Raw genomic sequence first — 15,996 nt, 5'->3', positions numbered from 1 at the left:
AACATGTAATGGGAAAATAAATAAGGAAGGAAGTGTTAAACCTGGAAACTTGGACGACAAGGTTTAATGATCCAAATCATTTCGTTTATTAGCTTTAGCTTAATCTGGAGGAACCAGAGGAACTGCAAGCGGACAGCCATCAGCTGACAGCTCTGGAGCCACTCTCTCAAAGCACAAGGTTCTGATATATGCTTTGTTAAACAATGGAGTAAATACTTCCTTACAACATTTCTGCACATTTTGCGAGTGGTCATAATCGAAAGTTTCAACTCATCTTGGACATCTGGTTTTGATCACATTGTGCATCCTGATAGAAAGAGTTGTTTTTCACTAGTTTTCCACATGGCTCGGTGGCTGTGATCACTTTATTCTGTTATCTCAGTCCTCACATGTCTGCTTCACAAGCTGTTTTAGTATGATTAGTTCATGTATCCAATTTCCCCCTTTACAGAAGGTGATGCCGTTAAACTGAAAGGATGAAAGTGGAAGGGACTTGATTTGAGCAGAAACTTTGTTGCCAAGCATTTGGGCTGAATACCCCCTATCTTTGCTGTAATTTGGGATTAGGTCTGACTGAACCCCAAGACATCAGAAGGAATAAAGAGTTGAGCTATGAACACTCCTGTGCTGCTCACAAGGCACTAATTCCTCAGTAAATATTCCTCTGGCTGAAGTTGAATGTGAGAGGAAACGTAAGCTATGCGATGATGACACTTTCAATCTCGCCTTTATTGTACTTGAGGAAATAGGAATTTATTGAAATTAGAAAATGCAGATACTGGAACCTTGTGCCAACAAAGAGGAGTTGGAGGGATTCAGCAGGTCTGGCAACATCTATGGAGAGAAATAGAGTCGAAGTTTCAGGTCAAAACCCTTTTTTTGAGTCTTCAGTTTTGGAAAAGTGTCCTGATCTAAAATATTGACCATTTCTCTCCATGGATGTGGTCTTTGGTTTAAATAGGAATTGTGTTGTAAGAAAATTGGCGAAAGGTAACTGAATGTAGATGTACTTGCATATCAGATTGACTGCCGACTCCTTGATATTGTACCATTCACCAACAAGATTGAGCCTCGCCTTCAGATGAGATGTTAAGCAGGGGCTCCACCAATGGGGTGGACAACTCCATGGCCTCATTTCAAAGAGCAGGTAAACTTTTACTTGGGACCTGACCACATTCGTCCCTTGGGCAACAGATTCTGGATGTGATCTCTTAGACATGTGGATGAAAGGAAAATAGAGGCTTATGGGATAGGGAGGCTTCAGAACTTTTCTTTTTGGTCGGCACGACATTGAGGGCTGAAGGGCCTGTGCTGTATTGTTCTATGTTCTATCACATCACTCTTTCTGGGAGCTTGCTGTGGACATGTTGAATGCCACGTTTTGCTCATTACAGAGTTAGTCACACTTCAACAGTACTTCATTTGCAAAGTTGAGGCAGGAAATAAAACCAATAGAAGATCAGAAGCTTATTTTAGATCAGATTATCTCATTTTATCCTAGGTTATTACCTTTGGTGGTATTGGCACATCCTGAAATAAATGTTGAAGATACATATTGTATTTTGCAGAACCAAGTCGGAAGCTAAGAGAAGTAAACACTTGGATTTAGAAGGTCGTATTTGAGAAGCAAGTAATTTGTGAGTTTTCTATTCTCTTTAGTATGAAACCTTCAAGCAAGAAGAGGAGGTAAAAATAAAAGCTGAAGGCCAAAAGGTCAATCCACACGTTTATTTCATGAAACAAACAATCAGCAATGCCTGTGGCACCATTGGAATTATCCATGCTCTGGCGAACAATCAGGATAAATTGGAGTTTGGTGAGTGTTTGACCAAAAGTTCCGTGAGGTTACATCTCCAGCAGAATGGAATAGATCTTTATTTATGAAAGTCCCATCGACAGTAGCAGTACTGAGGAGGGACCAATCAATCCTTTATATATCTATTAATTTTAGAGTTAACCTCTTAGACTGAATGCAGAAGAATCTTTCCTTTTGTAGGAGCCTTTTCCATTGTGGAAAAGGCATTCCTGGATTTGGTTTGATTATGGCGCTTCAGGTGAAAGAACCATTTGGAAATGGTGATCACAATATTCTCTGCAGCTTGAGAAGCTAAAATCGGATGTGTCGCTATTACAGTGGAGTAAAGGTAATGATGGAGGTGTGAGAGAGGAGCTGGCCAATGTTAGTTGGAAAGGGACCCCATCAGGGAAGATGGCAAAGCAGCAATGGCAGGAGTTTCTGTGAATAATAATTCAAAAGCGACAGGATTGTTTCACCCCAAAGAAGAAGATACATTCTAGAGGGAGGGTCAGGCACCTGCCGCTCATAAGGGAATTTGAGGATAACATAAAAGTAAAAAAGAAGCCAATGTTATTGCAAACATTAGTGGAGGATTGGTAGCTTTTCGCCACAAAAAAAGCAATAAGGGGATAAAAGATTAAACATGATGGTAAGCTGGCCAGTAACATAAAAGAGGACACCAAAAATTATTTTAGGTATATAGAGTGAAAGAGAGGCAAGAGTAGACAAGTTCCAGTTTGGTCCCCACCGGGATCTCGGGTACCTGTGCTGCATTGACACCTGCTGTCTTAGCTTCTCCCGTCGTATCCTACAGACTACCCTCAGGTCGAAGCAGGTACCAGCAAAACCTTGTTCCCTTGCTGATCTGCCATGGACCTCTCCTGCACTTCATCCTCCATTACACAGATCGAGGATCAGAAGCTCACCTCCCAGGGGAACGCTGGCTTGGTGACTTCCTATGTGGGTCTCCAATCTGGCCCCAGTGACCTTCAGGATCACGCCTCCGATGTGAACTTCCACCCTGAACTCAATGACCTACAGAACCGAGCTTCAGGCATGGGTTTCCACCTTGGCCCTGCGACCTACAGGTCAAGCCTCCATCGCCAACTCCCGCCCTGGCTCCAGGAGCGCACGAGCCTTTCCCCACCTTCTGACTTTTCCAACCCTCCCTTGGACCTTTCCTACCCTCCATCTTCTGATCCACCGCATCCTCCTCCCCTCCCTGACATCCTTCACCCCATTGAACCTACCCCTAACTCCTGTCTAGTCTTCACCATCTCCTCCAACCTTCCACTCTGAGACTGAAAGTTCAGTCCTCGATAGAGACCTCACCTTCATCCCCCTTCAATCACACCTCAATGAGTTCTGCGCATACCATGATGCTGAACTCGTCTTCCGTTGGCTTTGTCTCCATGTCTACTTCCACAACCACGATTCTCTATCTCCCATGACAGATCCCTTCTCCAGCCTTAAACCTTCTTCCTCCTCCTGCACACCTCGGTCCAGTCTTCTGCCTGCTCTAAATCTTGACATCAACCGTATTGATTTCACTACTCCCCTCACTCATTCCAGTCTTACCCTCTCAGAACACCTGGCCCTCCACTCTCTCTGCACTAATCTGAACCTCACCATCAAACCTTCAGACAAGGGTGGTGCTGTTGTGTTCTGGTGCAAGCCAAAGCTAGATCACCCCACCCAAACTCATCAAAATCTGTATCACGCACCATCTCTGAATTCATCACTTCCTGTCACCTTCCTGGCACAGCCTCCAACCTAATTGTTTCTCAACCCAACACCTCCCATTTCTACCTCATACACAACATCCTCAAACCCAATTGTCCTGGCGGACCCATCGTGTCCGCGTGCTCCTTAAAATGGACTCTGCTTATCTTGACTCTGTTTCATATCGCGCCCCCTCCCGGGTCCAGTCCCTCCCTACGCCCTCCACACTTCAACAACTTCCAGTTCCCTGAACTCGATCGCCTCATATTTACCAATCCCTATACACATCCATCCCCCGTACTGAAGGCCTTAAAGCTCTTTGTTTCTTTCTGGACAGTAGACCAATTCTCTCAATTCCTCCATCTCCATCGCATCTGCATCCAAGATGAGGACTTCTATGCCAAATCATCAGAGATGTCCTTCTTCAAACAACATGGCGTTCCCTCTACCACCATCAACTCGGTGCTCATCCACAAATTTGTCCTGGCCCCCTCAGCCCCCATGCGCAGCAAGGACAGGATTCCTCGTCCTCACCTACCACTCCACCTGTTTCCACATCCAACACATGCTCCTCCACCATTTCCGCCACCTACTACGTGATCCCACCACCAGATACATCCTCCCTGCTTCCGCAGAGACCACTTCCTCTGTGACTCCCTTGACCACCCCTTCCCCACCAATCATTCCCTTGGGACCTAACCCTGTGACCGGAGGAGATACTCCACTTGCGCCTAGACCCCCTCCCTCACCTCCATTCAGAGCCCCAAACAGTCCTTCCAAATGAAGCAACATTTCACTTGTGAATCGACAGGGGTCATCTACTCCATCTGGTGCTCCCACTGTGGTCTCCACTACATCAGAGAGATTGGATGCAGACTGGGAGATCGCTTCTGTGGAGCATCTTGGCACTGTCTGCCGCAATAGTGACCACCATTTCAATTCTCCATACCATTCCCTTGCTGAGACGTCTGTCCATGGTCTCATGACCGAGTCCCCCTGTAAATTAGAGGAACCACACCTGAATGGAAACCCTCGAACTGGAGGGCATAATATTGACTTCTCTGGCTTTTGTTAAAGACCCCCCCCCTCACTTCTTTCCCATGGCCTTCCCTCACTCTGTCTCTCCATTTTGTCTCCTTTCGCACAAACATGATAAATTCTTACCTGGCCCTTACAATATCCAATTAACTTCTTTTGTTGGTCTGGATTCCTCCCCCAGCCAGCATTGTCTGAATTCTGAGACTTTCTGACATTTCCTGCTTCTCACTTATTCTGCTTATTCCTTGAAGAAGAGCTCAGGCCCAACACATCAGCAATATATCCTTGTCTCCTATTGATGCTGAAAGGACCGGCTGAGCTCCTCCAGCATTTCAGTGTATTTTTACTACAATCACAGTGCCTGCAGACTTTTGTGTTTCACTAACAGTAGACTTTGGACAGCTGGAGAATGTCATTGGAGAAATGGTCATGGGAAACAAAGAAAAGGTGGATGAATTGAATAGATACTTTGTAGCACAGTTGGTGCAGTGGTTAGAGCAACGCTGTTACAGCGCCAGCAATCGAATCCCGCGCTGTCTGTTAGGTGTTTGTAAGTTCTCCCCGTGTCCGTTTGGGTTTTCCCAGGGGCTCTGGTTTCCTCCCACCATTCAAAACTTACCGGGGGTTGTGGATCAGTTGGGTGTAATTTGGCAGAACGGGCATAGTACCGTGTTGATTGTCTAAAATAAAATAAAAATAATCTTCACTATGGAAGACACCAGTGATGTGCCATAAATTAGAGAGTTGTTGCAATTAGAAAGGAGAAGGTGCTTGGGAAAATAAAATATAGAACACTACAGCACAGTACAGGACCTTCAGCCCTCAATGTTGTGCTGACCCATATATTCCTTCCTAAAAAAGTACTAACCCCTCCCTACCCCATTACCCTCTTTTTTCTTCCTTCTTTGTGTCTGTCTATGAGTCTCTTAAATGTACCTAATGTTTCAGCCACCACCATCACCCCTAGCAAAGCATTCCAGGCACCCACAACTCTCTGTGTGGGGGGAGGGGGGTGGTGGAAGCTTCCCCTGATGTCTCCCCTAAACTTCCCTCCCTTAATTTTGTATATTTATCCTCTGGTGTTTGCTTATCTTGCCCTGGGAAACAGGGGCTGGCTGTCCACCCTATATATGCCTCTCATAATCTTGTAGATCTCTCATCCTTCTATGCTCCAAAGTGAAAAGTCCCAGCTCTGCTAACCTTGCCTCATAAAACTTGTTTTCCAATCCAGGCAACATCCTGGTAAATCTGGTCTGCACCCTCTCCATAGCTTCCACATCCTTCCTACAAGGAGATGACCAGATCTGAAAACAATACTCTTAAGTGGTCTTACCAGAGTTGCAACATGACCTCTCTACTCATGAATTCAATCCCCCTATTAATGAATCCCAGCATCCTATAGGCCTTCTTAACTATCCTATCAACCTGCACGGCAACCTTGAGGGATGTATGGATTTGAACCCAAAGTCCCTCTGTTCATCCACACTCTTAAGTAACCAACCATTAACCCTGTACTCAACCTTCAGGTTTGTCCTTCCAAAATCCATCACCTCCCATTTATCCAGACATAGATCCTTTCCTTAACAATCCTCTCCAATAGTTTACACACCACTGAAGCAAGACTCACGGGACTATAATTCCCAGGATTATCCCTATTACCTTTTTTAAACAAGGGGACTACATTTTCCATTCTCCAATCCTCCTACACCTCCCCTGTGGCCAAAGAGGATTCAAAGAACATAGCTACTACCCCAGATATCTCTTCTCTCACTTCCCACAGCAACTTTGGGTATATCATGTCTGGCCCTTGGACTTCAATTGATCTTTTTAAGAAGACCTAACACTTCCACTTCCTTAATTTCCATTTCATCCAGCACACAGGCCTGTTTAATTTCGACCTTGTCGTGATCAAGGTCCTTTTCTCTTGTGAATACTGATGCAAAGTATTCATTTAGGACCTGCCCAACCTCCTCCACTTCCAGGCACATGTTGCCTCCTTTATCCCACCGCCTTCATTCTCATCATCCTTCTATTCTTTACATATGCATAGAATGCCTTGGGGTTCTCCTTAATTCTACATGCCAAGGCCTTTTCATGCCCCCTTTGAGCTCTCCTGTCCTTAAGCTCCTTCCAGGTGCTTCTGATGAGCCCTTCCTGTTTCCTACTTCCTAGATGTAACGTATGCTTCCTTCTTCCTCTTGACTAGCTGCCTGAGCTGTTTCATCAGCCACAGTTCCCTTTCCTATCATCTTTTCCTTGTCCCAGTGGGACAAATCAATCTTGAACCCTGCACAAGTGGCCCCTTAACTTTCTCCACATTACCTCTGTGCTTTCACTTTTAAACATCTGTTTCAAATTTATTCTCACGTTCCTGCCTCATCCTTTCATAATTAGCCTTTCCCCAGTTGAGCATTTTCCCAGTTTGACTGTTTTTATCCTTTTCCATAGCTATGTGGAATCTAAGGGAGTTGTGGTCTCTCTCACCAAAATGCTTCCCCACCATGATGTCCACCACCTGACCAGGTTCATTCCCCAGAATCAGGTCGAGTATGGCCTCACCTCAAGTCACCTGGCCCACTTACTGTGCCAGGAATCCTTCTTGTACACACCTGACAAATTCAGCCCCATCTACCAACCCTGTTATTTCCCGCACCATTCCAAATTCTGCCTGCTTATCTGCTCCTCGGGTGTTCCGAGGGCTATTTGGGGGCCTGTAGACTACTCCACTACTTGCACCCACACCGACTCAATGGTCACTCCCTCTCCAGCTGAAAGGGTTGAAGGTGGATGCCACCTGGACTAGATGGACTGTACCCTGGGGATCCCAAAGGTAGCTGAAGAGATTGTGAACACAGTAGTCAAGATCTTTCCTGAATTGCTAGAGTCAGGAATGGTTCCAAAGGGCTGGAAAATTGCAAATGTTACTCCATTAAGAAGGAGGAGGCAAGAATCGTGCAAAACAGCAATAATTACAGTAATACCAAAGACGGGGAAAGATCCACTAACACCAGCATCGTACAGACCAATATCTCTACTTAACACAGATTATAAGATAATAGCTAAACTATTAGCAAACAGATTGGCCGACTGTGTACCAAAAATAGTAAAACTAGATCAAACTGGATTTATTAAGAAAAGACGAACAATAGACAATATCTAAATTCATTAACTTAATCCATGCAGTACAAGGAAACAAGACATCAACAGTAGCGGTTGCCTTAGATGCAGAGAAAGCCTTTGACAGAGTAGAATGGAATTATTTATTGAAAGTACTACAGAGGTTCAACCTATCAGAGAAATATATTAATTGGATTAAAGCATTATATAAGGGACCATTGGCAAAGGTGACAGTAAATGGATATATATCAAACCAATTTAAATTAAGCAGGTCAACAAGGCAGGGATGTCCACTATCTCCCTCACTGTTCGCGTTAGCTATAGAACCACTGGCAGAACTGATAAGAACAGAAAATAAAATAAGAGGGATAAAAATAAAAGAGAAGGAATATAAAATCAGTCTATTTTCAGATGACGTCATAGTATACTTAACAGAACCAGAAATATCAATAAAAGAATTACATAAGAAATTGAAGGAATATGGAGAAGTATCGGGGTACAAGATCAACGCAAATAAAAGTGAAGCGATGCCAATGAATAATGCGGATTTCACAAAGTTTAAGAAAGAATCACCATTTAGATGGCAAACACAAGCAATCCGATACCTAGGTATACAACTAGATAATAATCTAGGCCATCTATACAAACGAAATTATCAGCCATTAATGAAGAAAATACAAGATGACTTAGAACATTGGAAAGATTTACCACTAACACTGATAGGAAGGGTAAATTGCATTAAAATGAATATCTTCCCAAGAATACAATACCTATTCCAATCGTTACCAATTCACCTAGCAGAAAAATTCTTCAAGGAGCTAAAGAAAATGATAAGGAAATTCTTATGGAAAGGGGGGGGAAAGCGAGGATAGCGCTAGATAAATTAACTGAATGGTACAAACAAGGGGGCTTACAGCAAACCAAACTTTAAGAATTATTATAGAGCAGCACAATTAAGATACCTATCAGATTTTTATCAAACCAAACTGGACCAGATTAGAGCTAGATAAAATAAGGGAGAAGGTACCTGAACATATACTATATAAGTGGGATGAAAAGCTGGTGCAATATAGGAATTCACCAGTACTGCACCATCTGCTCAACATTTGGAAGAAGATTCACGTAGAAAGGAATAAAACAAATTATCAACTACCAAAATTAATATTGACGCAAAATCAACTAATCCCTTTCACAATAGATAACCTTTCCTTTAGAGAATGGGAGAGAAAAGGGATCGAAAGAATAGAAAATTGTTTTTCAGGAAATAAGTTATTATCTTTTGAACAAATGTAGTGCAAATATAGTATAACTCACGGTACAATGTTTGCATACCACCAACTGAAAACCTACTTGAAGGACAAATTGGGAAACAGTCTGAGGTTACCAGAAGGAAACAATTTTGAATATGTGATTACAGATACAATGATAATTAAAAGATTTATAACAAACATGTATATCAAACTGCAAGAGAAAGAAAACGAGGAAACAAGCTGTAAACCCAAACAAAAATGGGAACAAGATCTAAACATAAAGATAAAGAATGAAACATGGGAAAAGCTATGCTCCGGAACTATGAGAAATACAATAAACACGAGGTTACACATGATACAAAATAATTGGCAGCACGCCCCAAAAGTTAAATAAATGGGACCCAACAGTATCAGACAGATGTTTTTGCTGTAAGAAGGAAACGGGAACAACAGTACATGCAATTTGGGCATGTGAGAAAGTGGAAAAGTTTTGGGAAGATCTAAACCTGGTATTAAATAAAATCACAAAAAGCAACATACCAAAAAATCCAGAGATCTTTCTTCTAAGTAATATAAGAAGTAAAGAACTTGGACTCGATTTGGATGGAGCACAAAAAAGATTTATTATGATAGCCTTAGCTGTAGCAAAAAAAAATGTATTATGTCAACCTGGAAATTAGAAGATAGCCTGAGAATACAGCAATGATACATGGAAATGGATAAATGTATTCCATTGGGAAAAATAACATATAATTTAAGAAATATCATCACAATATTCGAACAAATTTGGGAACCGTACATGGAACACAACAAAGAAGTCCTCCCGCGGACCTCCACCCCCTAAAATGACAGAAGGAGAAGAAGACGAAATGAACTGACCCAGTGTGTAAAAGTAGAAGACACAAATTTCTTGTTTATTTTCATTGTGTGATGACATTGTTTAATGGGTTTAATGTATCATATATGTTGAACGTTGAGTGGGTGGGGAGAGAGGGAAAGGAGGGGGGAAAGGGGAGAAAATGACACTATGTATATTCAAGAGGGAAATGTTTGTGTGTATTTTGGTCAGTATGGTTCATAGTGTGAAAATTTTTAAAAAAAATTTAAATAGAAGGAAGAAGCAAAAGACAGGAAGTTTTAGGCCATTTAGGTTAACTTCAGTGGTTGGTATGAATCTGCAGTCCATTATTAAGTATGAGATTTCAACATACTGGAAAGCACAGGATAAAATAGCCCTAATTCAATATGGTTTCCCTCAGGGGAAATCTTGCCTCACTAATCTGTTAAAATGTCTTGAGGAAGTAAAGGCCAGGACAGGCAAAGGAGATTCAGTGGGTATAATTTACAGATTTTCAGAGGGACTTTGATAGAGTACTGTACATGAGGCTGCTAAATCATGTAGGAGCCCATTGTATTATGGGGAAGGTACCACCATGGATAGAAGATTGGCTGACTGGCAGAAGGCAAAGAGTGGAAATAAAGGGGGTCCTTTCTGGCTGGCTGCTGGTGACTAGTGGTGTTCCATAGGAGTATCTGTTACATCCACACACTGTTTGTAAGTCATTTAGTTGATTGAATTGATGACTTTGTGGCCATTTTGTAGGTGATACAAAGATAGGTGGAGGGGCATATAGTGTTGAGGGAGAGTCTGGACTTGGATAAATTGGGAGAATGGGCAAAGAAGTAGCAGATGGAATACAAAGTAGGCATGTGTATGGTCATGCACTTTGGCTGAAGGAATGGAGATCCCAAAGGACTTGGAAGTTCTGTAAAGCTTAGCTTGCAGGTTAAGTTGTTATAAGCAAAGCCAATGTATTGTTAGCATTAATTTTGATAGGAGTGGAATATAAAAGCAAAAGTATAATCCTGAGGCTTTATAAGGCATTGGTTGGAGACCACATTTGGGGTATTGCGAGCAATTTTAGGCCCCATATCTCAGGAAGGATGTGCTGTTGTTAGAGAGGGTCCAGAGGACGTTTTAGAAAATCATTCCAGGGATGAGAGCATTAAATGTATGAGGACTGGTTTGATGTCTCTGAGCCCTTAAGGACGAGGGGCAATCTCATTGAAACATTCTGAATATTGAAAAGGATGGATGGAATGGACTTGGAGAGCATGCTTCTCGTGTGGGAGTCTGAGGACTGAAGGTCACAGCTTTAGAATAAAAGGTCATGCCTTTAGAACAGAGATGAGGAGTTGTGGAATTATTAACTGCACATGGCTGTGGAGGCCAAGTCATTGAGTATAATTTAAAGCCGAGGTTGATTGGTTCTTGATTAGTGAGAGAGTCAAAGCTTGCGGGAAGAAGGCAGCAGCATGGGGGTTGAAAGTACATCAGCCGTGATTTGAATGGCAGAGCTTACTTGATAGGTTGAATACCCTCATTGTGCTCCTGGGTCTTGTGGTCTAAGGGTATTGCATTTTTACCACGTGCAACAGGGGAGGAAGTTGTTCCCCATTATGTCTGTGAAGGTTCCTTTGAAATGAGATCACATTCATTGATACAATTCATTGACATTTCTCATTTGCAAAATCAATTGTATCTACATAAACCATTGACTCACAGCATTCCAAATCCAAGGTGACCAGCCAAATATGAAATATTTGAAGGACTGAGCTGAGACCTTTTATTAACATTTAGATCACTGTCCGCACAATTTGAAAATTACACTGATTTCTGTTCCAATATCTATATGCAGAAAGTAATTATTTATTAAATGGTAATATTTTGTCTGTTCAGTGCTATTTATAGGATGTGTCATTTGTATCATTTGGCTATTCTTGCTTTTCTGAACAGCTTGGAGAAACAGCTTCAGCTTGTACGTATGCAGACGATTAAATATTTTTAACACAATTTTGAGTTTAACCCACTTAACTGTGAGATGAAAAATCTCATGAATTGGATTATCTTTAGAGTCAAAATAATGGGTACTGAAAACTGGGCTTTAGAAAATAATAGTTCAGTCTTCATCTCTATATTGAAGTTTTATTCAAAGTGTGTGTGATCCAAACTATCAGATGGTCTTCTTGGATTCTTGCAGTCTGCACCATTTGCTTGCATATTACTCTTCTTGTGACTTTCGATCCTGTTCTCACCTTAACATCCTTACAATTAATCACAATCCTCCAAAATCAGCCAAGTACCCACTCCGTGCTTGCATTGGAGGTGAATGTAAGGGACAAACTTAAAGATTTTAGCACTGAGCATCGCATCTGCATGCTACACAAGTTACTGTTGGTTTTACGGATGAATGATGGTTCTTCCATTATTGCAATTGCAAAGATTGTTGTACTGCCATTTGCTTGGGCAGTGATGCAGTTAAAAATCAATGTGTCATTTTCCAGAAAGCCATTCAGTCATGAAAAAGTTCTTGGAGGATTCAGCCTGTTTATCTCCTGAAGATAAAGCAAAGTTCCTAGAAAATGATGAGGTGACCTCTTTTCTATTTTTTTTGATGTAAAATACTAATGTCTTTTTAAGAAATAACTTTATAATTGGTAATTTGCCAATCACGTGTACAAAAAACATCCTGGTGTAGTGAGGTCGCTACATTTATGTTAAAGTTCTCAGTTGTACCTCAGCTGTAGCTCGAATCTGCAGGAGAAGAAAGGCACACGCATCAGTAGAGTGTATTCGACACTTGAGTTTATTCAGTGGCAGCTCTGCCTTTTATATAGTCAGCTCAGCTGTATCACCACCGGGCGTGCTTTGAGCGGGCCGGCTGCCGATCGGTTACCTCGGTTGACTGGGCCCCCTGCAATCCTCCGGCGGTGATTGGCTGGTTTCACCCACCATGCCGGCATCCTATGGAAAAGGGTGTTTCAGCCCGCACAATGCTTTGCATCGCCGCGCTCAACAGCCATTTCCTGTGTCGGCCCGAGGCTTGGGCTGCAACACTGGTTCCCTAAAATTCCCATCCTTGTTTTCACCTTCCCTCCTCTTCCTAACCCTGTAACCTCCTGCTGTTCTCTCAGCCTCACAATGTTTTGGATTCCTCAATCATCTCCAGATTTAATTGTCCCCACTGGTGACTGCATTGGCTGGGGAAAAGTGTCAAACTTCTCCACCTGGTTTCCTTTCAAAGCATTCACTAAAAGCTTTTTTATTAACTGGACTTATTTTTGCCCCATGAGCTCCTGAAAAGACTGTGTCCGAGTTATGTTTGATGCTGTGCATTTGAGGTTTGTTTCATTAGTTTTAAAGGCACAGCATGAACACTATTGTAAAGACTGTTTACTGTTAAGATAAATGGTAGTCGCTGATTAACTACAGTAAATAATATGAAAAGAACTGCAGGCGTATTAATGAGTTTGAGATTAAAATGTTTGGTAATGAATGGAAGGAAGTAAATAAGTGCTCACTAGTCCTTTTATTCTTTTCAGAGTATTCGTGTCTCACATGAATTTAGTGCCCAGGAGGGCCAAACTGAGGTATGTTTATTTAGTTCTCTGCTGTGACCTTCTGCATATTCACAGATCTGATTAAAATCCCTGTGATCTCATTTCACGTCAGGATAAGATTTTAAGCAGTGGTTGTTAGAGTGTGTTTTTTTGGTGGGTGAGGATTTTAAGGAATTTCTTTCAAGTTCGACCTGTTGAACTGTGAAAGTTGCCAATATTACCTCCTGGATTTCTGCTTTGTTCTTAGAAGCAGGTACTGTAGTCATTTATTACCAGCTGTTAACCATATAACCATTTACGGAGCGGAAACAGGCCATGTTGGCCTTTCGAGACCGCACTGGTTCACTGATTTTGTGGGCCCTCTTCAGGCAATGGTCCCGGTAGATATTCAATAACGATGGGCGAATTCAATGCAGGTGGAATCAGATAATAGCAAAACTATGAGCAAACAGATTGGCTGTCTGTGTACCAAAAATAGTAAAACTTGACGAAACTGGATTTATTAAGAAGAAGACAAACAATGGACAATATCTCTAAGTTCATTAACAATCCTATTGCTAACTCATTTGATAATTCTGGCTGATGTTAATATTAGATTAATATTTAATATCAGATCAAATTCAACTGGTTTAAAGGGTTAAGTGTGATTTGACTGAGTAATATGTTATTTTGATATTTATAATAAAGAAAAGATTGATAAGGACACTCAAACACCAATTCAATCCTGGTATCTCAAGTCAAGTTACCTTTATTTATCATTCACACCATGCTCACACAGTAAAGACGAGATAGTGTTTCTTCAGGACCACGGAGCATATTTACATAAACATAAGTTACGATAGAAGTTAAGCACATAAAAGACGTATATTGTAAGAGTCCCCAGTACCATGTGTTCTGGGAATTCAGGAGTCTGATGGCTTGGGGGAAAAAGCTGTTGCCCAATCTGGACATAAGGACCCGAGTGCTACGGTGCCTCCTACCAGATGGCAGAAGGGAGAATGGTTTACTTGAGGGGTGTGTGGAGTCCTTCACAATGTTTATTACCTTTTGGCTGCATCAAGTGTTGTAACTGTCCTTCATGGTCGGAAGAGAACCCCCAATGATCTTTTCCACTGACTTCACTATTCTCTGCAGGGTCTTGCAGTCCAAGGAGTTGACAGCTACCATATCAGTGATGCAGATGCACAGGATGCTCTCAATACGTCCTCCGTCAATACATCTCTCTGCAGTATCGCATTGTCCAAGCTTCTCACTTTCATATGAGGTCTGAGAATGAAACTGGTGGATGTAAAGAAAAAAAGTCTACAGATGTTGGGATCGAGTGCAGTATGCAAACATGCTGGAGAAACCCAGCAGCTCATGCAACATGCACAAGGTGTCCAACGTTTCGGGCCTGGGCCCTTCATGTATAAGCAAAATCAGGAAGGTGCCTGAATAAAAAGGAGTGAGGAGAAGAGGAGAGGTGTGGAAAAAGGAAGGGCCAGGGGGAAGAGTGCGGGATAACGGATAGGAGGTTACAGGTGGAAGGGGAAAAAAAGCTGAGATGTGATAGGGGGAGAGGGCCACTCTCTGATAAAAGAAGGAAGGGAATTGGGTCCTTGAGATCCTAAAACACAGCCTGAACGCATATCAGGATGCAGTGAAGGCCAAGAGAACAAAATACCTCGCCGGCCTATTTGCCAATAACTCCCATAATTTCAGAGTTCTCTGAACTCGGTTGTATGCCCGCCACCCACTACAAACCTGGACACATCCCCCGCCAAATGTGAAGAATGTTTAAAATTCTTCATCGACCAAGTTGAGAACATTAGGAAAAGTAGCCCCCCCTCCTCCCCCACCTAACTGGACCGCAGCTCTGTCCACGTAACTTGGATGGTTTCGGTCCCATCAAACTACCCACCCTCAGAAAGACCATGTTTACCATGAAACTTACAACCTGCCTCGTTGACACGATCCCTACCACCCTCCTGAAGGATGTCTTCAACCTCGCAGGTGTGAGCATCCCGTCCATCAACAGCTCCCCAGCCACTGGCTCTATCCCAACCTGCTTCAAACATCCAGCCCCTCCTGGAAAAAACCTAACCTTGGCCCCACAATCCCCAAAAATTACAGACCTGTTTCAAAACCCTTTCCTCTCCAAACTCCTTGAAAAAGTCATATTTAACCCTACCTTTATCAAAATCAAATAATGGAAAAGTTTCAGCCAGGATACAAAGCCCACCACAGCACAGAGTTGGTCTTATTGAGGGTATACAATGATCTAGTCGTCACCACGGACTCGGGCAGCACCACTGTTCTAATGCTCCTAGAACTCAGCGCAACGTTCAACACTGTCAATCACATTATTCCAATAGACCGTCTCCAGCAGGAGATTGGCATCAATGGTGTGGCCCTGAGCTGTTTCAAATCTTACCTCACTGACAGGGTCAACATATGCAACTGCACAACTGCATCAGCCACAGTCTCCTGTGGGGTTCCACAAGGATCCATTCTTCCCCCCATTCTTTTCTCACTGTACATGTTCCCCCTCTGCCATATCATGCAGAAATATGACATCTTCCACTGTTACGTAGTTGACACCCAGCTCTACCTCTCCCTTAAACCAACCTCACCAACTGTCTGGAAGACCTAAAATGCTGGATGGCCCGCAACTTCCTGCAACTTAATGAG

At 42.5% G+C, this 15,996-nt stretch overlaps 1 protein-coding gene across 1 annotated transcript in view; it reads left to right on the top strand.

The window, feature by feature from the left end:
* Positions 1–15,996, top strand: part of uchl3 (ubiquitin carboxyl-terminal esterase L3 (ubiquitin thiolesterase)) — a 41,498-nt gene that overhangs the window by 3,966 nt on the left and 21,536 nt on the right. The window contains exons 2-4 of the mRNA XM_069890554.1: positions 1,660–1,816; positions 12,271–12,356; positions 13,309–13,356. Coding sequence (XP_069746655.1) covers positions 1,660–1,816; positions 12,271–12,356; positions 13,309–13,356 — 291 coding nt within the window. The remainder of the gene's footprint in view (positions 1–1,659; positions 1,817–12,270; positions 12,357–13,308; positions 13,357–15,996) is intronic.

Source organism: Narcine bancroftii, chromosome 7, assembly GCF_036971445.1.
Source record: "Narcine bancroftii isolate sNarBan1 chromosome 7, sNarBan1.hap1, whole genome shotgun sequence".
NCBI classification, from domain to species: Eukaryota; Metazoa; Chordata; class Chondrichthyes; order Torpediniformes; family Narcinidae; genus Narcine; species Narcine bancroftii.
Note: the sequence above shows the minus strand (reverse complement) of the source record. Positions and strands in the feature narration are given on the sequence as shown.